Raw genomic sequence first — 23,526 nt, forward strand, 5'->3', positions numbered from 1 at the left:
TGCATCATTAGCTCGCTTGGCTGGCTGATGGAAGAGCCAGGGACAGGGCCATGTGTAATGGCAGCTCCTGGCAAACTCCCAGTTCTGAATTGGCTTTGTTTTGAAGGGCTTCCTCCCCCTCCATCCCTCATCATTGCCATCTCTTTCTCCTCCTGTTCTTGCCGGTGCGATGGATGAACCCAGGTGCCCATGCCAGAGGCATGGAAATCAAGCTAGAATTCAAACTGGATTCATGTGGCTCGGATTACTACCAGGCTGAAGTCACAGGATGGAGTCGGGGATGAATGGAAAGCAGACATAATTAATTCCACTGCAGGCTAGAATAAGGTGGACCTTTTTTTAGCAGCGGGGGCAATTAGCTTTTGGGGCAACCCCAATGCCTTTGGATGAGGTGAGTCACTGGAGGTCTTTAAGACTCCCCACCTGCCTCTGGGCACGGTGCTTCCAGAAAGCTGTGGACCGATTGCAAAGAGTCCAACAGAGAACAAGACAAAGGAGAGGTTTAGGAAACAGGATGTTCAAGGAAAGCTTGGAAGAACCAGGGTTATTGGGTCTAGAAAAGAAGACTTTCTCATTAGGAGGGTGGTGAAGCAGTGGGACGGGCTCCCCAGAGCGGTTGTGGGGTCTCCACCCTTGGAAGTTTTAAAGACCCGGGTAGACAAAGCCTTGGCTGGGATGATGTAGTTGGGGCTGGTCCTGCTTGGAGCAGGGGTTGGACTAGATGTCACCTCCTGAGGTCCTTCCCACCCTGAATTTTCTACGATTCTGTGTTTTCATCTCTGGAAGTTTTTAAAAGCAGATTAGAGAGAAGCTCAGATTTGGCAATTTGCACGAGGTCAGAGAGAGGCTGGGGTGCTCTCCTGTCTCCACTGCATCAGCCCAGTGACAGCACGCAATAGCAAGCCGGTTGCATGCGTCACTTCAAGCCATCCCTGATGCTCGTTACAGACAGCACAGCTAATGAGCTGTGCATTCCCTTGCAACAGCAGGACGCACACTTGAGATTGCTGCCGTCAGCAACGCAGGCAGCAGGGCAGATGCAGGATGCCCCCAACCTGAACCTCAAGGAATAGGGTCGCTATGCCACAGTGGGGCTGGGACTCAGAGCCTCTTCCAGGCCAACAAAGCGCCTGAGCCACCTCTCCAACCAAGCTCCTACGCACTTGTGTAGGCTCCAGCCTGGCGTGAGCAAAACCATGTGCTTTCTTGGGGCCAGGAGGTGCCTGGAAGCTGGGACCGAAGCCAGGCAAACCATGGAGATGTGGGCATCCTTTTCTGGGCTTGCTTGGATGAATTCAGAGCCTCAAGGGAACATCTCCCTTCCCTCTGGCCTGGACGCTCCCTCCCTGTGTGCAGCTTCCCCCATTGCACTGTGATGATGACATCTCCCTTCCCTCTGGCCTGGACACTCCCTCCCTGTATGCAGCTTCCCCCATTGCACTGTGATGATGACCCAATGACACCAGTGGCCTCCTGGTCTTTCAGGGGCTCAGGACTGACTCATTCCTCCATCTTCTGCCCTTGGACAGACCTCCAGGGCCACCAAGCCCCAGTGCCCCAGCCTTGAGGACCCCGTGAGGGACCAGGAACTGACTTCACACACAAGGCAATAAGGGAAGGACTCCATCTTTCCTCCATTGCCTCTGGCTTTGCACTGAGCTGTAGGGCCAAATGATGCTCTATGAGTTGCCATGTCCCAATGCACTCGTCTTAGGGAAATCCCTCTAAATACAGAACCGGGGGGCCTGGTTACAGGCCCATCCTGAAGACTTTCTGGGTCAGTGGCTGCTCACTGGTGGAAGGTAATAGAGGAGGGAACTGGCGTTGGGAAAAACCGGCTGGAGAAAAGGGAGAGGAAGGTAGGCTGGTCTGGACAGTCAAATCATAGAAATCATGGAAAATGAGGGTTGGATGGGACCTCAGAGGGTCACATCTAGTCTGGACCCCTGCTACATCAGCTCTGTGTCCTGGATCAAGCCTGCGGACAGAGCTGGCACCTCCCATCTGGCCTGCGGGGTGTAAAGGGTAGGACATCACTGCCATACAGCAAAGTGGGAAGTTTTTTAAAGCAAATCCACTGTGCTGCGTACCTGGATTTTCTCCGAAAGGGCCTGACTTGCCCAAGACTTGGTGGGACCGGGGGGAAAGATGCACGGATCATGACTGTCATATTGAATGAAATAGTCTGAATGTTTGTAAAGGTTGCCCATTAGCCAGTTTCAGGAAGAAGATAGGATTTATCTCCTTATCTAAGTCATTGTTTTTGGGACTACGTGTAAAATGTCCTGACTTCGCTTAATTTAAATGTTATCTTTAGAAGTCTTTTACAAAGAAAGCAAATATCCTGAATTCCGAGACATCAAAGCCTAGGGCCTTTTAACCAAATTGGTAAGAAAAGGGTATTTACAGTGATATGGAAGTCTCCCCAAGAGTAATTTAAAATGCTCAACAAAGGCAAAAGAATCTGTTGAGTAAGATCCGAGCCCAAATTTGGGAGTTATGACAAGTTGAGTAGGAGGAGCCCACTGAAGGCAGCTCGCTCAATAAAAACTGTAACCTACTGTCCCAATTTGGAGGTGACTTCGCTTGCAGAACAACGAAGGAAGAATCGCAAGTGTAGCCCGGATGAACCGTACTACTGAGGCCAACCCATTAAATCGTACTACTGAGGAATGAAACCATATTTTGGTATTTGGCTTCTCGGAATTCTAGGATTGTAAGTATATTATGAAAAATAACAGTATTGATTCAAATTTAACTTTTAGTTGTAATTGTAGTTGTTTTTGTAACACTAATTCTTATAGCATTGTTTGGGAAGGAAGTGCATTCGGAGCATTGTTTCTGATATATGTAATTATTGTGTTTTTAATGTTTGTGGTGTTTCTTAAAGCTAAGCAGTGTTATATACGTAGCAAAGAGTTTTAAAATAAAATTGTGTTGTATAAATTAAGTGTGTAATCATTGTGAAATCGTGCAATCAGCTAACTACTCCCCCAGCCAGCGCATCAAAACGAATCAGTAAATTGTGTGGGATTTTCTCTATTCCATAACCCACTAGAGACAATGACTGAAGGGGCCGATGAGCCTCAGCCCGTGGTCATAAGGGAGACGGGAATACGAGAGAGGCCGCAGGGGGTCAGACGCACCCCAGCATCTCCGTGCATCTTGGCTCCCGGCTCTGACGCCGGCTAGCTCAGCACGCGCCTCCCTGCTCAGCGCTTGTCAGACCTGCTCTCCTCCCGGGAACGCGGTTCATCCCCAGTTCACAGAGCACCGCTCTGCAGAGCCCCCCGGGCCCGTCTCTCAGCCCAGACCCAGCCTGCGGAGAGCAGGGACTCGGGCGAGGGACAGCAGCTCCGCGACGCTTCGTGGCAGCTCCATCTGGCATCCCGAAAATCAAGGCTGTCTCAGGAGGCTGCAAAACAGGAGCCAGAACCTCCTGGGAGAGAGACTAGCTTGCATGGGTGCCCAAAACAGCCCTGGCTCTGGGGCCCAGCTCCCTTCTTGCTCTTATCAGGTGCAGGCATTTCGGTTACGTGACACTATCGTTATGTTTAAGCTAAGGCCCCGCGCGGGAGTCTTGGGAGGCTTCACTGACCTGATAAAAGAGCGCAGGGAGCCAAAATGCTGATTTAAATGAAGAAACAGGAGCTGAAACAAATTGAGGAGTCTTAAAAAATTAAATAAATAAATAAATAAATAAAAAATCAGACCATGCTCATCAAAGAGCGATAACGAGTTGAGCTGGAGATACCCAGGCTCAGCAGGGGGGGAGCTGGAAAAGCCTGAACTCCGCAGGCAGTGAGCTTGAGAGGCCTGAACTTGGCAGGGGGGAGCTGCAGATGGCAAGGGATGAGTTGCAGGGACCTGGATTTGCTCAAGAGACGAAAAAGGGACATCTTGAGAAAGAGAAGAGTTGGTGTGGAGTGGGGGCATCTCGGCTATAAGCACGGGGGTTGCAAGACTCTCCCTCTTGGAGTGACTTTGGGGGCATCTGTGCATGTAATGCATCACTTGCCTTTGTCTGGGCGGTTTGGCTGAACCAGGTGGACTGCTCTCCAGACCCACTAGTGCACTGTCCTAAGGGGCAATAACCTTCCCTGAGATTCATCCACCGAACACAAATTCAAATCATTCTTTCTTTATCATGCCCAGGCTTCAGGAAATGGCCTCCGAGAGCATCCTGACCCAAGCAGCCAGACCCCCAAGAGCGACAGCTGGTCGGGAACACCCCCATGCTGCCGAACAGCATCCAAGACTGCTACCACCCGATCCCTGCAGATAGCCATCCCCGCAGCCCCTTGATTGAGCTTTTGATCAGCTTCATCCCTGCGAAGGTTGTTTCTACCGGTTGAATTTCCTTTAGCTACAGCCCTAGACTGGCAGCAGAGCAAATGCGGATGTGAATGGTGTGTACCCCTCCTCCTTAGCAGCTGCTGCCAGGAGCAAGCTTGTACATGGTCTTTCATCTCCCAGGCCCAGGGCCAGGCAATAGTCATGGGAGATTTACCAGGCATCACTGGCTCTCACAAGGCCAGCGAAGCCAGGGACAGGAGCAGCCGGGAGTTGGACCAGATGACCCTCAGGGTCTATCTGAGTCTATGATGTTGCTTGCTTTGTCCCTGCAGTGCTCCAGACCTTTGAGACGTCAGCCTTGAGGGTCCCCGGCCCACCTTGGCTACAGCAAAGTGACCTGCCCACAGAAACAGAGGAGCACGGTGTCACTCCCACGCCAGAACAGAGCAGCTTCATGCAGAGATGATGAAGCTAGTTGTGTGCAGGCCACCTCCTTGCATGCAGAGCCATACTGTCCCTTTATCGCGGTCCCTCTTCTCTAAAGATCATGGGCAAGTCTGGCTGAGAAGGACCTCACAAGGTCACATCTAGTCCAGCCCCCTGCTCAAGGTAAGATCCTCCCAGCCAAGTCAGTCCAACCTGCTCTTGGAAACTTCCAAGCATGTCCTTGCAGGCAGCTCAACTGCTACCTAGTTTGCGGGGAGCCTGCAAGGAGCAGAGGGGCATCTCTGCATAAGGCTGCTAGGTGCACAGGGAATACGGGGAGGGGGCTGGATAATCCCTTGGACCTCCCCTTCATATGCACCTTTACAGCCCACCTGCAGCATCTCTCAGGCCCACCGAAGGGCCACAGGCCACCCTCTGAGAGCCAGCACTCAGGACAACAGCTATCCAATATAATCCAATACCCTCTTATTTCATTAGTCTATAAGGGTGCATATTGACCCAGCCTTTCCAATAGACTCCAACCATATAAACATGCTGCTTTTCTCCAAACACAGGACTTCCCCGCTCCTTCCTTCTGAGCACTGTGGTTTCGAGGCTCCGTATACTTTCAGAAGTCATAAAACTTATTATCTAGCTGAAGCTGGTCCTGGTTGGACTAGATGGCTTATTGAGGTCCTTTCCCACCCTAATTATCTATGCTTCTGTGACTCGGACCCGTTGCTTTTGAGACCAAACGTTCACCTCCCTCGCCTAAAACTGCTCAGTCGACCCTGCACAGCTACAAAGTGCATTGCTCAAAGGCTTCAAGAGCCCCTGGACCTGCCACAGGTAAAGCAAGGGGATGAGGGCTTCAGTGTCCCACCACGGCAAGGGTTGGCAAAGAGCACGAATAGTCATAGCAGAGCGGTGGGGAGCTCCAGAGGTCATGTCTAGTCCAACCCCTGCCTGAGGCAGGGTCAGCCCTGTCCAAACCAGCCCAGACAAACCATTGCCCCAGTCTCTTAGCAAAACAACACAGTTGCCCCTGACATAGCACCAGGCATCATCCCCGATCCTGCCCCAGGGAAACCAGGGGGAACACGGCAGTGAGCATCCTGCCTCTAGAAAAGGCTGTTAACATACCCTTAAGAGACCCCAGGCAGAGGCCGTGCCCCGACTACAGAGAAAAGCAACCCCCCGAACCCCAGTCCATACCAGTCTGACCAGAGCGGGGATCTCTTTCCTGATCCCAAATGCAGCATCGGTTTGACCCTGAGCAGAGAGGCAAGACCCTCCAGCCAGGACCCTCTGGGGTTGGTGCCAGCAGGAGCATTGGCACAGCCCCGTCCCCATCCCCATCCCGGGCTGCAGCACCCAGTGCCTCTGAGGAAGGTGGCATATAAACCCTCTGACACTTGCAGCAGTAGGACGGGAGAAAAAATCCCTTCCTGGCCCCATGTGGCACCAGCAAAACCTAGAAGCCTGGGAGTGCGGACGAGTCGTTAGAGCAGGGGGCAGCGGCCGGACGCCTGGGTTTTATTTCTGTCTCAGCCATGCTATCAGCTATGAAACTGAATCAGACAGGCCATTTAATTGCTCTCGTTTACATACTGGGTTGCTGAGGCAGAGAGAAGAATACTGATCTACTTCCAAGGGGTGTTGTGGAGCCTAATTCAATTAAGGATTGTAAAGCCCTTTGCAAGTCACATGCTATGTGCGAGTGCAATGGGTTATGACTACAGCCCAGGTGTCGGTGATGTGGAGCCACACAGAAAAATCCCCTTGAGAGTGAAAAAACCATCTCTTCTATCCTCTCTCCACACACTATGGTCACTCAGACCTGGTGTGAAAGCTGTTCCCATCTGATCTGTAGAGTAAGTCTACAGAGGCCCCAATCAGGCATCGCTCCAGATCCCTACAGTGTGCGGCGTAACGGGGCTCTGACCCTGGATTGGACCCCAGTGCAATACAAGCAAGACAGCATGAGCAAGGCCACTGGGAAACCCCCATCTCTATGTGCATCCCTGGCATGAATGGGGCTGGATGTCTCTGTGACCAAAGAGCTCCGCGGTCAGGGCTTTTCAGTGACAAGTGGAAGCCGGACCCACCCAATGAGTGATTTCAGTGCATGGATCTTGTTCCCCTTCCTAGTGCACAAAACACCTAGTGTATGGTCACGACAGAGGGAAGCTCAAGTGTGAGAGGGGGACACGGTTCAACATGGCTAGAGCGTGGCAGTGCAATTTCTAAGAGGTGGGGGCTGCACCAGTGGGGGCCATGCAGCCACGGGCCACAACAGGCCAAGCCATGGAGCCCCCCACCCAATACAGCACCCCATGCCTCTGGGCCTAAGCTTGGACTGAATAGCAATGACAAGCTGCAACATGCAGCCAAGCAGCAAAAGGCCTCAAAGCCTGTGCCTGAGGGTGCATCTACACGTGCACTTTAATGTGCATTAGCCTATTGTAATGCGCGTTACAGTGTCACTAAAATAAAAAACTGTGCTCTTTAGTTAATGAGCGGAGACAGGCTAATGCACAGCATTTGTATAAACAGTGAAATGTGCATCACCTCTGAGACAATGGCAGAGGCACGCTTTTGAACTAAAACACATAGAAAGTGTCTTAGTTCAAATGCGCACTGCCGCCATTTTCTCGGCACTGACATACATTTCGCTGTTTATACAAATATATGCAATGCAGCGCCGGGCGCATCAGCTCACATGCAGCTCTCTGGCACGTCAGAGCAGACAAATGTCAGTATATAAATGCCTGGAGGTACTAGATTGAATGTGCATTAACTAAAGCACATTAATGCACATGTAGACACGCCTAAGCGTGACTAGCTGCAAAATGTGGCTAAGCAGAAAAGATCCCAGACGCCTTTGCCTGAGTGACCATAGCACGAACCCTTGCAGATGCAACAGCTGGCTTAGCTAACATGGCAAAGGGAAGCCATTTGTACGTCTCTTGAGACACCAGCAAACGAGCACAAGGATAAAGTAATTTGGGAAAACCAAGCAGCCTTGTCAGGCCACGAACAAAGGTGAGGGGGGAAAAAAAGTAGTAAAAATAACAACGTGAAGCAATATTCCACAAAGGGAAGGGAGAGATAATTTAAAAAAAACAACCCTCCCCCTTGCTTCTTTTTGCTTCCTCAAGGATATCAATCTTAACTTCTTAGTACTTTTGGGTCCACAAGCAATCTGGTTTCATCCAGTTTTGAAAAGTTCAGTGAAACAGAGACATTTAAATAAAACCATCGGGGATGAGGTATTAGAATATGGAAATGATGCTTACCAGCCACCTGTAAATACCGGACACTGGCTGGAGGGAATTTGGAGACCCTCCTACATGCCGACCATTGGGAGAACCCCCTGCTGACGGAGACTGGGAGCCTGACCAGCTTCGCTTCGCAGTAATCAAGACCCATCCCGTAAGATTATGCTTTATGCTTTGCTGCTAATCTTGCTTTGTCGATTCAGCTATAAACTTCTCACACGGGTTGGAACATCCCAAGGGTCCATTGGCATTTTTTTACCCATCCACCCAGGGTGAAATGTGTTAACACCCGGGCCTCAGCCCTTGCGGACAGCCCCCCATTGCACCATGCAAGAGCCCCCCCACCTGCTAAACCATGCACCTGGACCTGCATCTCCGTGTCTCAGGCCACGTTGTGCTGTACTGCCCATTGCAGCAGGCAGTGAAAGCCGGAGGGAGGTAGGACCCGGAGCTGCTGGTTGCTAGTGCAGCTAGAGCCATGTGGTGGCTGGGCAGGAGCCCAGGGACCACAAGATAATCCCTTGTGCCCTATATGCAGCCCATTGGACATCCCTGGCCTAAAGCATTGTGCACAACCAGGAACTTCACTCCAACGCCCTCCAAGGCAGCTAGAAAGAACCACCTCTGCTTTTCCTCTAGTCCCGACCCGAAGGTACCTCCTTGAGGGTGGAGGGGAAGGTGGTCTCCTGCAGGTAAAACTCCGGCACGCACTGGAAGGTGATGGTAAGCACGACGCCCAAGCACCCAAGATGCACCCGGGCCGCTTGGAAGATGTCCGCGTGGGAGCCCTCGGAGCACTCCAGGCCCTCCCCCGCCGCCGTCAGCAGGGTCAGCGCCACCACCTGCCGGAGGGAAGATGGCACAGAGTCACGGCAAAGAGCACCCCGGGAGGAAGGGCCAACAGAGCCGGACAGGGCTGGATAACGCAAGCCAATGCATGGATCCACCATGCCTCCAAGAAGCCTTAGCCATGGCCAGGCAGCCAATGCACTTAGGCTCCAGGCCACGGGGCTCAGCTCCTCATTCCCTGTGCTCCCCCATCTGCCTGCTCCTGGCCTAGCTCGGAAGCTCCTTGGGACTAGCAGGTTGGGGGGTCCTGCACACCCCTCACCTCTTAAAGACACTAACTGTGCAGTAGCCTAATAACACTGTGTAGCAGCAGGCAGGGCAAAACCCATGCTAATATGCTACTGCACAGTAGTATTAGGCTACTGAGCAGTTCGTGTCTGTAAAAACCCATGCACAGTAGCCCCAGTTACTGCACATTGATTTAGTACTTCGTTATGCAAGTATAAACTTAATGTGAAGTGCATTAATGAATGCATAGACGCGCCCAGAGTGTAGGAAAGATTAGGAGACAGCCAAGGTAATGTAGTATAGCAATTCATGACCATGGACCAGGTCATCATGGTGCTTGGTGACACCATGTTTTAATCCATCCAGGAGCTCCCAAGCCTGAGAGCTTCCCAGGGTCTGTCTGTGGCCATGCAGGACCCATCCATTCCCTAAGCTGCGCCTATAGATTTTGCTAGAGTTTAAATTAATACAACCACAGCTCAGGGCATAAACAAGTCACACAGAGGCCCTGCTAATGGCCTGAACCAAAGCAGGCCCCGATGAATACGAAGTGAGGCATTTCTATATGGCGTGCACAGAAGTACTGGGAAAGTAGCTCATTAGTTTGAGAGGTGCCTCCAAAACCAACAGATAGAGGGTGAATTAAGGAGATCAGAACAGGGCATGTGTCTACAAGTGCTTTTATGAGTGCCTAAACTTAATGCGTATTAGTTTATTGCACATTAAGGCGATTTAGGTTCATGTCTACATGTGCATGCACCGGTGTACATTAACGCAGGTGTACGGACTGACTGGGGACTAACGTTAGTCCAAAGTCAATGGACACATACCACGTTCATGCGCATTAATGTGTCTACATGTTTGCTAATGCGATTTAGCTATTTGCACATAAATTTGATACCTGCTTTATGCAGATATCAAATTTAGGCTCAGAGAGCCTTAAATCACCATTATAGAAGCAGGACATTAGTTGCTGCAGTCCCCTGGCTTTCCCCCTGGCAGGGCTGGGCGCGATGCCTGGTGCTGTCAGGGGTAACTGTCGTGTTGCTCAGAGGTTGGACAATGGCTTTGTCTGGCCTGGTTTGGACAGGGCTGACCCTGCCTCAGGCAGGGGTTGGACTAGATGTGACCTCTGCGGCTCCCTGCCAGCCCTGCATCTCTAGGATTTCATGTCTCTGGTGTATCTTCCACATCCTGTGGCCTTAATGTGCCTTAAATCAGGCTAATGCGCATTAAATGAGCACATGAAGACACGGCAACAGCGTCCCATCGCAAGAAATAGAGTGACCTGGCAAAGAGATGTCCTTATCTGGTCACATTAACTAGTGAGAAGCAGGATGTGGGGCCACATCACAGACAGTCTCCAGATAGACTATCCAAATGGATGTGACCTGTAACACCTAACCCCTAATGAAGTCAGATAACGACATCGATGGAGTCCACCCTGACACCACCGGTAACTCCCTAGAGACCCAAGATGCTTTTAGCCTGGAGTGGGGGCGATGGGGAGATAGATGAACCACGCAGCCAAGACAAAGAAACCACTTCCATGCTTCCAGACTCCATTCATCCCTGCAGCTGCTACCTGGCTGGAAATGAATGAGTGGGCTCTGGACTTCGTTACCCAGCTAATAGCACACGGCTGCTTACACTCAATCCCTTTTCAGCGGAGGCCAGCCCCCGGCAGCAGCTGAGCCCTGCTAGGCTGCACGGCCCAGTGAGATGGATGCACTTCTCCGTGCCTTGGTGCCCCGAGGAGACGGGAAGGCTGACGAGGTGCCTCGCACATTTAATGGGTCGAATCGTCACGGCTCATTTCAGCCAGAGAGGAGGGGGAGGCGTGCTGGGAGATGGATTGCCCGAGACAGGTCTCGCCAGGCTGCAGGGGAAGGCAGCAGCCTCTGCGGCCAGCCTGGTGGTCTCGGGCAGCCCCTGAGGTCAGGAGAAAGCCCCGAGTCCGCAGCGAGAGGCCAGGGATGTGGGTGTCAGCTGGTTTTCAGAGCCCCAAAGTGGGGGTCCGAGAAGTGCTTGCTGTCACACGGGGCCAAGGAGCAGCCACATAAAGGGGAGAATCCTCTTCAAACTACATGGGCTATTAGCTCAAGAGATGCTGGGCAAGAGAGACAAGATGCTAACCACAGACACAGCCTTTTGGAAAGGTCTGAATGCAGAACATAGTGCCGAAGACAAGGAGTCACTCCTCCCTCTGCCACTGATGCTCTTCAAGGACCAGAGCACATCACTTAACCTGCTCGTGCCTGTCTCTACCCCCTGTAGATCCCAGATAACAACATCCCATCTCTCTCAGTGATTCCTCTCTCCCCCGAGGATGGACTCCCATGGAAAGAGAGGAAGGGCTAGATGTCCACATGCTCAGCCACGGGAAGCATGTGCAGGACTGGGGAGGGGCTGCAGCTTCGAGTCCCAGGAGCACCTACTTCTCTGATCACGAGGGTCTCATCTTCCCAGCATGGGGAACAGGCATCTCCTGACAAGTGGCATGCACTGGCAGTGAGCTTTTCCCAGTAAGATGTCGGGGGAAATCAGCCTAGCTGTGTCTGCTGCAGCTCTGTATTCCCCTCGCTCAGGGGTCAGAGGCCTTTTGCTGCTGCAAAGTGGAGATTTTGACCCTATGAGCTGTAAGTCTCTGTCCCCAGAGCCCCAAACCCTGATGCTTACCTTTGCAGCTGGACGCCAGCCGCAGAAGCAAGGGGCAGAGCAAGGGTTAGCACAGGCAGGAGAGAACATCAGAGCTGCCAAGGGGATAGGCAATGCAGTACAGCTGCCTGCCACCGATCCCTTGAGCTGCTCTGGGATGGCCGAACCCTTGCAAGTTGGATCCAACCTCGTTGCAGCCCAGAGCTGACCCACACGCCATGGCTTGCTGACCCCTGCTCTCGCTAGCTTGCAAGCTCTCCTCTTTGCAGGGTGGTGGGGAAGCTTAGCCCTGCAAAGTACCCAGAGCATTCAGAGCAAGGGGGGAGCTTTGCATTGAGCTTAGCTTGAAGCAGAGATGGCAAAGCCTGCACAGGCTGCCCATGCTGCTACGGCCTGGTCGTGGCTGCGTCTCACCTGGGTAGGCAGGATCCCATGTTTGATGCCTGTGTTGTGCGTCCCGGTGCCGATCACCCCGGCGGCCGCCACTTCGGAGACAGCTCCCAGGCTGCGGGGCACAAGGAGACATGGTGAGAGGGAGCTGCGGGCTGGGATTCCCATTAATGTGGCCCCCCCAGACCACATGTCTGCTGGTGGTTTAGAGGTGAAGATTTCTTACATTAGATTAAAAGGGGAACCAACAGGAGGCTTCATCCTGGGACTGGCATGAAAACCTGGGTGCGGATGTCCAAAAGCAGAGTGCCAGCTCATTCACCCACCTCCCAGACTACAGGGCTGTCACTGCTACCCAAGTCCCTGAGGATGTGGGATCCCTGTAAGCCTGATAGGGCCTAAGAAGCATGAATTATGACCATGCACTCCTCCTAGCACCCATTCCTACAGATGGGGAAACTGAGGCAGGGAGCAATGGGGTGACTTACTCAGGCTCCCGCACCAAAAGACCCCAGGGGTCCTGAGTCCCAGCCTGGTGTGGTTCATTCATGCTCAGAGATGCAGAAAACCAAAAGGGATGCTGTTGCTTTCTGCTTTGCTCCTGCGGCTCTGGGCCAAATCCAGAGGTGATGTAAAGGAGGAATATACACTAGACATTGGAGGAGGAGTGCAAAGTCCTCCTAACCCCTTCCCCTTTTGGCCCAGCCCTCTCTTTCCACCAGCTCTCCGTCACAAACCCATGCCCTGAGGGGAAAACCCAAGTCCTATTTACTTCTCCATTGTTCCAGCAGCTGAAAAGCAATTGCAAACCAACCCTGGAGCTAAATGGAGCTGGTTCTTCCTGAACGACAACCCTAGACCCAGCCAGATAAATGCAACCCCTGGCCCCAAACACAGAGCGAGTCAGCCCGGCTTTACTGGCCGATTAACCTCTGTCTGGGGCCCGTTCCAGAGTCGCTCAGCCGGAGATAAATCCAGCTTGTCTTGCCGTCAGCTTGGGCAGGGACCATGCCCACTCCGTCTGCAGCTCAGGGGAAACCCACTCAGTCACTGCCCTTCCACGGGAGCGTGGTGCCAAGCCCCTTGGTACAGCTGCTCACTTGGGAATCAAATCAGTGTCATTGCTGAGAGCCGCAAGGATTTGCTGGCTAGGTCCGAGAGGACCTGCCTTGTGATCCCTGAATGTCTCACGGCATTTTGCACTACAAGGCAGTGGAAATGTGCACACAAGGGAAGCTTTTTGCAGCTGGCTTTCAAGGCAGCAGAGACCTGAGGTCTGGCTTGCAACAGGACTCTCGTTAGGCAGAGACCCTCCATCGGGATCTTGCCCCCTGTATTGCCGGGGATGAGCGACAGACACGACTGCAGCCTGCTCCCCAGGGCCTGCACCAGAGGAGCGGCATTGCCCACGGGGCCCTTTGCTGCCCAAAGAGGACGGTCATCCTTCACGGTGCTGATTCTTGAGGTGCCGTGGCATCTTGAGGTGCTTTTAGATCCTTTCAAGGATGCCGCAGGATGCCATAGCACTGTTATATTTACAAATAGGGTTCCCAAGCTTAACCTAGAGACTTCAAATAGAAATCCAGAGCTGGGGTCTTTGATAGACTCATAGAAAATGAGGGTTGCAGGGACCTCAGGAGGTCGCATCTAGTCCAGCCCCTGCTCCAAGCAGGACCAGCCCCAACTACATGACAGCATTTTAATGTGAGAGTATATTATCAACCTTTGCAGCAGCAGGATGTTGGCTGCCACGGTCCCCCTGTTTTCCCTGTGGCCGGCTCAGATGTGATACCTGGTGCTGTGGCAGGACTGACTGTGTCACTTTGCTTAGACGTTGGGCACCGGGTTTGTCCAGGGCTGATCCTACCTCAAGACTAGACATGACCTCTGCAGCTCCCTGCCAGCCCATCTTCTCTAGGAGTCAATTAATATTTCCCCTTGTCAGGATTAAACGTCCTGTTTCACTATTCCCCTGTACTCATCTCCCTTCTCAGATTAAGAAATGAGATGTCATAAGATGATTTATGAGGAAAGTCTCCAAGAACTGGGATTCCTGAATCTGGAGAAGAGAAGACCAAGGGGAGATTTGATAACAGTCTTCAAATAGTAGCAGCACGCCGTGTCCAATTCCTCTCAAAAGAGAAGAAATAACCACAATGGGTCAAAAGGTTTTTATCTCTGGATTTCTATTGGAAATCTCTGGTTTTTTATCTTGTGAGTCATGTGTGCTCACCCAACACGGAGTGCCATCTTGTGACACCCTTGAAAGGATCACATGGGATCCCAGGTGAGAACCACCTATGCCTTGTATATTGGGACCCCGATCGCACCCAGGGACTCTGCTCACTCCATCAGGGCAAACAATTAGCCATGATCATTAGGAAAATGGTCCTCTTCCAAACCCCGTGAGTTCACATTGCCTGGGAAATGCAGCCAGGTACAAAGTTACACCCCTCGCTACTGGCCCCAAATGCACAGTTGAACACATGCAAAATGGCTCATTAATTTCTGCAGTGATCTATTGTGGCGGCAGAGCTGAGGCATGTATTTTTGACAGCTTATCCGAGTCCCGGCCAGCGTGTCCACGCAGATCCCCAGGGCACCCTTAATTAGCTCAGCATCACCTCGCATCGACCAGGAAATCAATCTCATTCAGTTCCCCTGTAATTAACTTTCTCCTCTAGCATCGGTGAGTGAAAGTGAAGCCGCGCCTGAGAAAGGCTTTTCCGAGGCTTCCCCAGGATGCCTACAGATCTCTCCTCAAAGAGGGGGTCTTCCTCAAAGCCTTTCAACAAGCAGAGGTGGTATGAAGCACAGGTGCTAGCAGGGACCACTGCAACAACCTCACCTGGTGCCCTGCACCGCCTCGCACTCAGAACCGGACCCATATGCTCCATAGCAAACCCAGACCCTGTGTTGGAGCTGGAGCAGATCCTTAGTGCTGCTTCAGAGACTCAACTGTGCCTGGGTATAAGTCAGTTTGATGGCTACTCCTCCCTTAAACACTAAGGGCCCCCCTTCCAGCCCGAGTTTGCCTGGCTGCAGCTTCTAGCCTTTCAACTTTACTCTGCTTTGGCCCGGTTGAAGAAACAGCCATCAGCAAGCTCTTCCCCATGCGATTCAATTCTGTGAATTAGCTCCTGTGGCCAGCTAATTATCATTCTCAGCTGGCCCAGTCCTCCTAGGCAGCCCGCAATCGGTGCCTATAGCCTGCAGCTGGGCTTGCACACCTGCAAAGTGCTACAGCCTAAGGTGTGCAGCTTGGTGTAAACTTCTGCCAGCCAGTCTGCTACAGTCTGCTCTCCTATTCATTGCAGGAACAAGACCAGCAACAGCTAAGTGCTGTATTTCTGCATATACAATACACACCCCCCGACAAAAACCCAGCTGCTGGAATTTGCAGTGCATATTATATGCAAGAAATATGGTAAGAAGTGTTTCTACTGGTTATGGGGAAATGTGAGAGTAAAATCTGCGCAGAATTCATAGGGACCTGAACCAGAGCAGGGGCAGCTCCCTCGCTGCTGCTACTCGGTTACTTACTACAAGGAAATATCATTTTTTTCTCATTTTCAGAAACAAAGTGTGTTGTATTCTAGGGTGCATTTTATACAAGAAAATGCAGTTTCTGAAGTTACACCGGATAATCTGATGGTGGACTCTGCACGTTACTGCTACACCAGCTCCACGGGCAGAGAGCCGTGACCGGAGGAAGTTTTTGGACAGCTGCCCCTCATTACAGCTGGGGCTCATGAATGAGTCAAAGGATCGAGACCATTTTAGCATACCAGCACATGCAAGGTTCACTTACTTGGCCAGCGCCAGGCCATACTTGGTCAGCTTGACGTTCAGATCAGAGAGGAGCATCCCTGCTTCCACCGTCACTTGCCTCTTCTCTTTATCCACCTGCAAGAGATCCAACAGGGATCAGCTGACGGGCCAGTGTGCACAGCCCCAGAGAGAAGCCCACTTGCTGCTGGACATGGGTGAGGTGGACATGGAGCATCCAGCCCCGGGAGCCATATGGACAGGGAACGCACAGGCCAAACCAGCTGGGTGCACTGTGCGCGCTGGGTTATGATGAGATGCCGGGCACTTCCCTCCTGAGTTACCAAAGCCTTGGCTGGGATGATGTAGTTGGGGCTGGTCCTGCTTTGAGCAAGGAGTTGGATGAGATGTGATCTCCTGAGGTCCCTTCCCACCCTCATTTTCTATGATTCTAATGTCTACACACACAAGAAGATCCTTTGACAAGGTGAGGAAGTCCTTTTTTTGATCAAAAGGTGTCTGTTTCCTTTACCTGCTTAGTTGGCCTGGATTTGGCTGTGTCTTAGTTGAGGATTACAAGTTTAAAAAGAAAGAAAGAAAAAAAAAAAAGGACAAGTTTCTGATAGAGAAAAAAGGCCCCTTGCCAGGAAGGTGTGGAAATCTGAATGCCTGACATGTTTTATTTTGCTGTCATGTACGTTCTTGCTCATCTGCTGAAAAAGAAGCTCCTTTGCTAAAGGCAAATTCATGTACAGTCAAGGTGGGGAAATGTCATAAGGCTTGGTTTGGATAAGCACACAGAAATTTGGCTGCTTAGCTGCCTCGTAGCCAGCTTATCTGAAGCTCCTGGATCAGCTAGAAATTATGCCAGGGTGTGATTGCTCTGCTTTTCCCAGGAGATTTCTAGCCTCATGAGTTGCAGTTTGGGTTTAGCCAAGAATGGCCCCTGCCCGCATGCTCCCTAATCCATGGGGAACAGTTGGTGACAGGAGGCGCATCTACACATGATGCTTTAACGTGCATTAGCCTATGTTAATGCGCATGGTGCGCAGCTACATGTACACGCCCTTAATGCACATTAAAAATGGAGAATTTAGGCTATTCACACTTAAATCTGATACCTGCAAACTGAAGCATCAAATTTAGGCGCGAATAGTTAAAGCGCATTAACGCACATGTAGACGCATTAAAACACATTAACATTGTCTGTGGACTGACTTGGGACTAAATTATTCCCAAGTGAGTCCACACAAAGCATTAATGTGCTTTAATGCCTGCACGTGTAGACACCTGCCTAAACCCACTTAATGTGCATTAAGCTAATGCGCATTAAATTTACGCACACTTAAATGCACGTGTAGACACACCCAGGACATTCAACGGACTTGCTCTGGGTCTGGTGCCCTGACCCCCAGCTGCTGCCCAGGGCTTGCCCCTGCTCTCCAGCCACCAGGCCTGCCCGCCCATATTTCCGTAGTATAGCCCACACTGCCAGCACCCACCTTGAGGATCTTGTTCATCTTCCCCATTTGGATCATGAAGCCGTCCGTGCATGCGATGTCAGAGGGCGAGTGTCCACCTCCCACCACCTTCACCCGCTTGTTCCGCTGCCGGGCCAGCTCCAAAATCTGCAACAGCATCACGTGGCCATGAGCGCCGTTCCCTTGGCAAAGGCAGGACAGGCCCCGGGGGTGGGAAGAGGGTCGGTCTAAACCAGTCTGCAGTGAGACTTGAACCCAGGACCCTTCCATAATAAGCTGAAGAGTAGCGCACATGGGGCAAAGACCATCAAGCCAAAGAGCCGACTGGAACCAGTAGTCCAATGGGCTAATATGATTCAGGTACACCCCTTTCGCTAGGGCCCCTGCCATGCTAGATAGCTTTCATTTGTGAAGGGGGGTATTTGACGGGATGGCAACGATGACCCAAGAAGGGCCTTCCAGGCCCGTGTTTTGGCAAAAACGCTCGGGCCCCAAACTTCCCACCATCCGCTTCCCCCCGAGTGCTGAGCTGAGTTTGGCCGTATTTCCGCTCCCCTCTTACCTCCTTGATTTCCTCCACCGACGTCGGCTGGAAATACAGCTCCGGGGAGGAGCCGTAGGTCTTGGCCCAGTTCTGGAACTGGACGCCTCCATGGCCGTGAACCTGAGATGAATTTAAAAAATGAAGCTGAAGTGGATTAAAGGAAACCCTTGTCCGGGTCACATGTGGTGAAACCGCGTGCCGCTATGGGAAGCCATTGGAACTGAGAAATCAACCCCCAAAGGATGGGATGCCCATGGGGGTAGTAAGCATGGCCAGACGTATCATGATTCATGGTAGCAAGCGCTGTGGGAAGGATGTCAAGCCTCCTAGCTCAGGATGGGCCACCTCTCCCTACCGGAGATTGGGGCACGGTTTGGGGTGGTCGACGGTGCCCTCTAAGGGGTGCTGCTACTGAGGCAGGACACAAGATGGGGTCAGGTTGACCGTGACTGTGACTATTTGGGCTATAATAAATGATCGACTTCAAATGATCGACCGCAGGCCAGGGGGTGACCGGGTGGCGCACAGGTGGCCAGTCTCTGCAGGTCCGCGGAGGAGCAGGATCTCTTTGGTCTCCACTGCATCTCTTCCAGCGAGATGCATCCTGATAAGGCAGCAAACATCCCATGGGTGGCCATGAACCTGCCTCCTGTGTCTTTGCAGGATAATAACTCTGCCACAAAATGGGCTGCAATGATGCCGTGACTCCCTGGGGCTCGGGCGCCACTCTCTGACCCCTCAGCCCCCTGGGCATGGGGATGCACACAGCTCTGCTAGACCTACGCCTGCTTCAAAGCTTCAAGTCGTAGGGGTGGGTGCTCTCCCTCAGCTCTATGGTGACATACAGGAGAGGAGCACAACCCCTTCTCCTGGTCTCCCAGCCCCAGGCACTACCCACTGCACAAGGCTGCTGCCTCCACTCTTCCAGCCTTGGGGACTTAGGAGCCTGTTTCCTTCAGGGCAGCAGCAACTGGGGCCTCTGGTGCAGAGGCAGCACCAGCCACAGTAGTTTGTTCCCCGGGGGGTTACAACATGGGCATGCATTCAATGAAGAGCATCTGCAGACTCCCCCCTGCAGCCCCCCACCAACAGGCACGTCTAGATAGCTCTCAGGGGACCGCAGCAGACCCTAACACCCCCCATTGCCCTCATCTCTCTCTGCGGCCCCCTCCCTGCTCCGGCTGTGCCGGCAGCATCTGGGCTGATGTGAGGCAAGGACCATCTATCCCCAAGCTGGCAGCTCCTGCTCCTGCCGGTCTCTGCACCCACCAGGCCCCTCTGCTATGCGTCGGGTGGCTTGATGGCTGTCTTTGCAATTCACAGGCCATTGCAATCAAAAAACTATTTCAAGCACTTGCTTTGTAAAAGGACACTTTCCCTGGGGCTCTCTGCAAGGTGAGGGGAGGGCAGTGTGTGCATGGGGCGGGGGGTGGGTCACCGCTGCTCCCTGCTCTGAGCCCACACGCTGCCTGCTTTCCGCCTCTCCCCAGCACTGCTTCTGGGGGGAAACCTCCACCTTCCGCCAACAAGAGATCACTAAACAATAACCCCTCTGGCTTCATGCAGATTTCTTGGCCCCTCACAGCTACCCAACCCTACCACCTCCTCCAGCCAGTCTCTGAGATAGCCCTGGTGGGCAAATGTGGGCAAAAATGCCCCCATCTACACCACCCATCTGCAATGCCCCCATCTACACCACCCATCTGCAATGCCCCCATCTACACCACCCATCAATACCCCCATCTACACCACCCATCAGCAATACCCCATCTACACCACCCATCTGCAATACCCCATCTACACCACCCATCAATACCCGCATCTACACCACCCATCAGCAATACCCCATCTACACCACCCATCTGCAATACCCCATCTACACCACCCATCAATACCCGCATCTACACCACCCATCAGCAATACCCCATCTACACCACCCATCTGCAATACCCCATCTACACCACCCATCAATACCCGCATCTACACCACCCATCAGCAATACCCCATCTACACCACCCATCTGCAATACCCCATCTACACCACCCATCAATACCCGCATCTACACCACCCATCAGCAATACCCCATCTACACCACCCATCTGCAATACCCCCATCTACACCACCCATTAATACCTGCATCTACACCACCTATCAGCAATACCTCATCTACACCACCCATCAATACCCGCATCTACACCACCCATCAACAATACATTAAGAAGAGAAGCCAAAAAACACAGAAGGCAATCAATATTTGGAGGGGGGGAACACTGTTGCATTTTTAAACCATAATCCCCCAAGGTCCCAAAGTAAAGCACCAAAATGGTTCAATTTCTATTACAAAGGAACAAGGTTTTCATTTTTGCCTCCATTTTTGTCAATTCAAAATGTAATTTTTGGTGGAAAAAAGGACATTTTTCATGAAACAATGGTATTGCTGCAAAAATAAAATGAAATAAAAAGTAAAAATATAAAATATAAGTAAAAAGAAAAGAAAAGAAAGGAAAATAAAAATAAAAATAGAAAGGAAAGGAAAATAAAAAAATAAAAATAAAAATAGGAAAGAAAAGGAGATAAAAAGAAAGATAAAACACAAGCCATCAGCCCTGCACTCTGCGCGTGGGTGCCGTCCTGCATTGCCCGCCCGAGCCAGGGCCCTGCCTCCACTCTTGGACTCTGATGCTCCAAGGGTTGGCCTTTCCTTACCATCCTGCTGCTTCCCTTTGGAGCGGGTCTCTGCAGCAAGGGGGGCTCCTTCCTGGTCCCCGGGCGGAGGGTGCTAAGGGGGTCCTGGAGCAGTCTGGGGGCTCTGGGGCAGAAGCGAGCGGGGGCAGAGCTGTCCTGCAGGACCGGGAGCACTGAGCCCAGGCTCTCGCTGGCCGGGCCGGGCGGCAGAACCTGCTTGAGGAATGCTGGCCAGCAAAGAGCTAATGAATAACAGCTTCCCCTGCCCCTGCCACCTCCCCCCGCCCCAGCCTCCCCACCTTCCTCCAGGAGCACACAGGGAAAACATGGCTCTGGCCAGGGGTGGAGAGGGTGCTCCAGCTGCCAGCAGCCTCAGCCTGCCACACAGGTCATACGGTCCAAGACAAGGAGGGTTGAAGGGAGCTCAGGAGGTCACATCTAGTCCAACCCCCTGCTCCAAGCAGGACCAGCCCCAACTACATCATCCCAGCCAGGGCTTTGTCTACCCAGGTCCTCAAAACTTCCAAGGATGGAGGCTGCACCGCCTCTCTGGGGAGCCTGTTTCAGTGCTTCACCACCCTCCTAGCAAGAAAGTTTTCCCTAATATCCAACCTCAACTTGCCTTGCTGCAACTTGAGCCCATTGCTCCTTCTGTCATCTGCCCCCACTGAGAACAGCCCAGCTCCATCCTCTTTGCAGCCCCCCTGCAGGGAGGTGAAGGCTGCTATTCAATCCCCCTCGGGCTTCTCTTCTGCAGACTCAATCAGCCCAGTTCCCTCAGCCTCTCCTCACCAGTCCTGTCCCCAGCCCCACAACTATTTCCATTGTCCTCCGCTGGACTTTCTCCAATGTGTCCACATCCTTTCTGCAGTGGGGGCCCACAGCTGGACACAGGACTCCAGATGTGGCCTCATCAGTGCAGAATAGAGGGGAAGAGCCATTGCCCTCTATCTCCCAATGCAGCCCAGGATGCCATTAGCCTTCTTGGCACCAAGGGCATGCTGCTGGCTCCTGTTCAGCTTCTTCCTGCAGGGTTGGACAGGGGTTGTGAACCCACCGCAGCGAAGTGCTGGGCTTAGCACTTGGGGTTGGGAGCCAGCACCAACCTAACTGGCTGCAACTTCAACCATTGCTCCACATCCTGCTCTCTGCAGCAAGAGAGAAAAGGGGTCTCCCTCTTCTTGCTGGCAGCCCTTCACGTATTTGCAGGCTGTTATCCCGGCACCTCTTCGGCGCCCTGTCCTCAAGCTGAAGGTGCTCCTCACAACCATCACAGCTGTACTGGGGTTCATCTCCAAAACTGCCCTGAGTGCACCTCATGGGGCAGCTGCTTTCAAAGCGGTGGCTTTAGAGAGCGCTCTAGGCTGCGGTGCAGCGACAAGGGATGGGAAAAGCCAGGGCTGCTTATGTTTCTCCTCCAATGCAATCAGTGCCGGTCATAGAAGAGGCACTTAAACCTGGGCACAGCCCTCCCCAGGGAGCGCAGCCTGCCATTTGGATCCCCTCATAAATGCATAATGGATGGATGAATAAATATCAAATGCCTGAAGGGGCCTGGCTGCCTATGCCCTACCATTAGCTTCATAATTACCTGCAAATGCTCGGTGCCATTGCCTTTGGAGAGGAGCTGGCTTTCCCCCTGCCACACTGGAGGAGAGTGCATGGGGCATGCTTGATGGGGTCAGGTATGGTGCTGGCCAGGAGACAAGAAAACGACTGCTTAATGACTGGGCAGGATGTAGGTCATGCAGGGCCGTAGCTCAGAGCGTTGCAGGGAGCTGGCTCTTGCTCTTGGCTGCTGGCGAGACTCAACTTTAAAAGCTGTGTAGCTCAGGGGAGGCTGCTAGCGAGTGTGCTGCTAGTGTAAGGAGGCCGGGGTAGGCTGGGAGCTCGGTCCGGACACCACACTGTGATGCCAGCAGCTGGGGGGTCAAGTGAGGCAAGGGGTGGACAGCGCCTCTGCACTATGCAACAGTGAAGCAGGATCTCCAGGGCTGCATTTACACATGCACATTCATGTGCAGTAGCCTATTTTATTGTGCATTAGAGCATTGCAGCAAAAACTGCGCTAATACACTAATGCACAGTAAAATTCGGCTTCTGCACATTAAGCATGACTAAGAAAGCGGGCGCTTTCGCTATTGAGCAGTAGGGCAGCTTAATGCACATTTAGCTAGTACCTTACATTACAGGTGCTCAATTTAATGTGCATTAGCAAAGGCATGTTAATAAATGTGTAGATGCACCCAGAAAAAACTTCTTTCCTGTCAGATCAGTGGGCTGGATGGAAGGAAAGGTGGGGAAGGGGGGCTCCAACCCCCTGCAGGGGGGCTGCAAAGAGGAGGGAGCCGGACTGTTTTCAGTGGGGGCAGATGATGAACAAGCAGCAATGGGCTCAAGCTGCAGCAAGGGAAGTTGAGGTTGGATATTAGGAAAAACTTTCTCATGAGAAGGGTGGTGAAGCACTGGGTAGTGAAGCATCTGGGAGCAATCCCCAGCAAGATCTTCTTTTCCCCCCCTGCATAAATGGCACACACCTCATACTACTCCACATCTGTTTCCAAGTGTGGTCCACAGCAGCCGAGCTACAGCCCTAGCAGCATCTCTGAACGAGATGCCAGGAACCTGGCTGAGATGTGCCCTGGCTCCTGCTCCTCTAAGCAGGGATTGGGCTCGCTTGCATGCCCCAGGGAACGTCCTCTCCAAGGCTGATGACCTGGTGGGTTTTGCCACAGTCACACTGGCATCATTTCCCCTTCTTCTTCCTATCTACCCCTAAACTTCCTTGAACTGCTGGCACCCAGCACACCAGCTCAATCCACATCCCCCCACTGGCGTGTTCTGGCCCCATTTGGTCCATACCAGGCATAGCGCCTCTCCCAGTGATACACCCCTGCTGAGTCCAGGAAGGCTCCACTCA

At 52.5% G+C, this 23,526-nt stretch overlaps 1 protein-coding gene across 2 annotated transcripts in view; it reads right to left on the bottom strand.

Annotated features, from left to right (window-relative positions):
- Positions 1-22,303, bottom strand: part of LOC102383993 (L-gulonolactone oxidase-like) — a 39,549-nt gene extending 17,246 nt beyond the window's left edge. For both annotated transcript variants that reach the window (XM_025193665.1, XM_025193666.1), the window contains exons 1-6: positions 22,198-22,303; positions 17,940-18,041; positions 17,399-17,524; positions 15,940-16,034; positions 12,153-12,243; positions 8,660-8,845 (exon numbers count right to left, since the gene is read on the bottom strand). In XM_025193665.1, the coding sequence (XP_025049450.1) occupies positions 8,660-8,845; positions 12,153-12,243; positions 15,940-16,034; positions 17,399-17,524; positions 17,940-18,041; positions 22,198-22,269 (672 nt within the window). In that variant the 5' untranslated portion in view covers positions 22,270-22,303. The remainder of the gene's footprint in view (positions 1-8,659; positions 8,846-12,152; positions 12,244-15,939; positions 16,035-17,398; positions 17,525-17,939; positions 18,042-22,197) is intronic.
- Positions 22,304-23,526: the final 1,223 nt, after the last annotated feature.

This window comes from Alligator sinensis, unplaced genomic scaffold (genome assembly GCF_000455745.1).
Source record: "Alligator sinensis unplaced genomic scaffold, ASM45574v1 scaffold1603_1, whole genome shotgun sequence".
NCBI classification, from domain to species: Eukaryota; Metazoa; Chordata; order Crocodylia; family Alligatoridae; genus Alligator; species Alligator sinensis.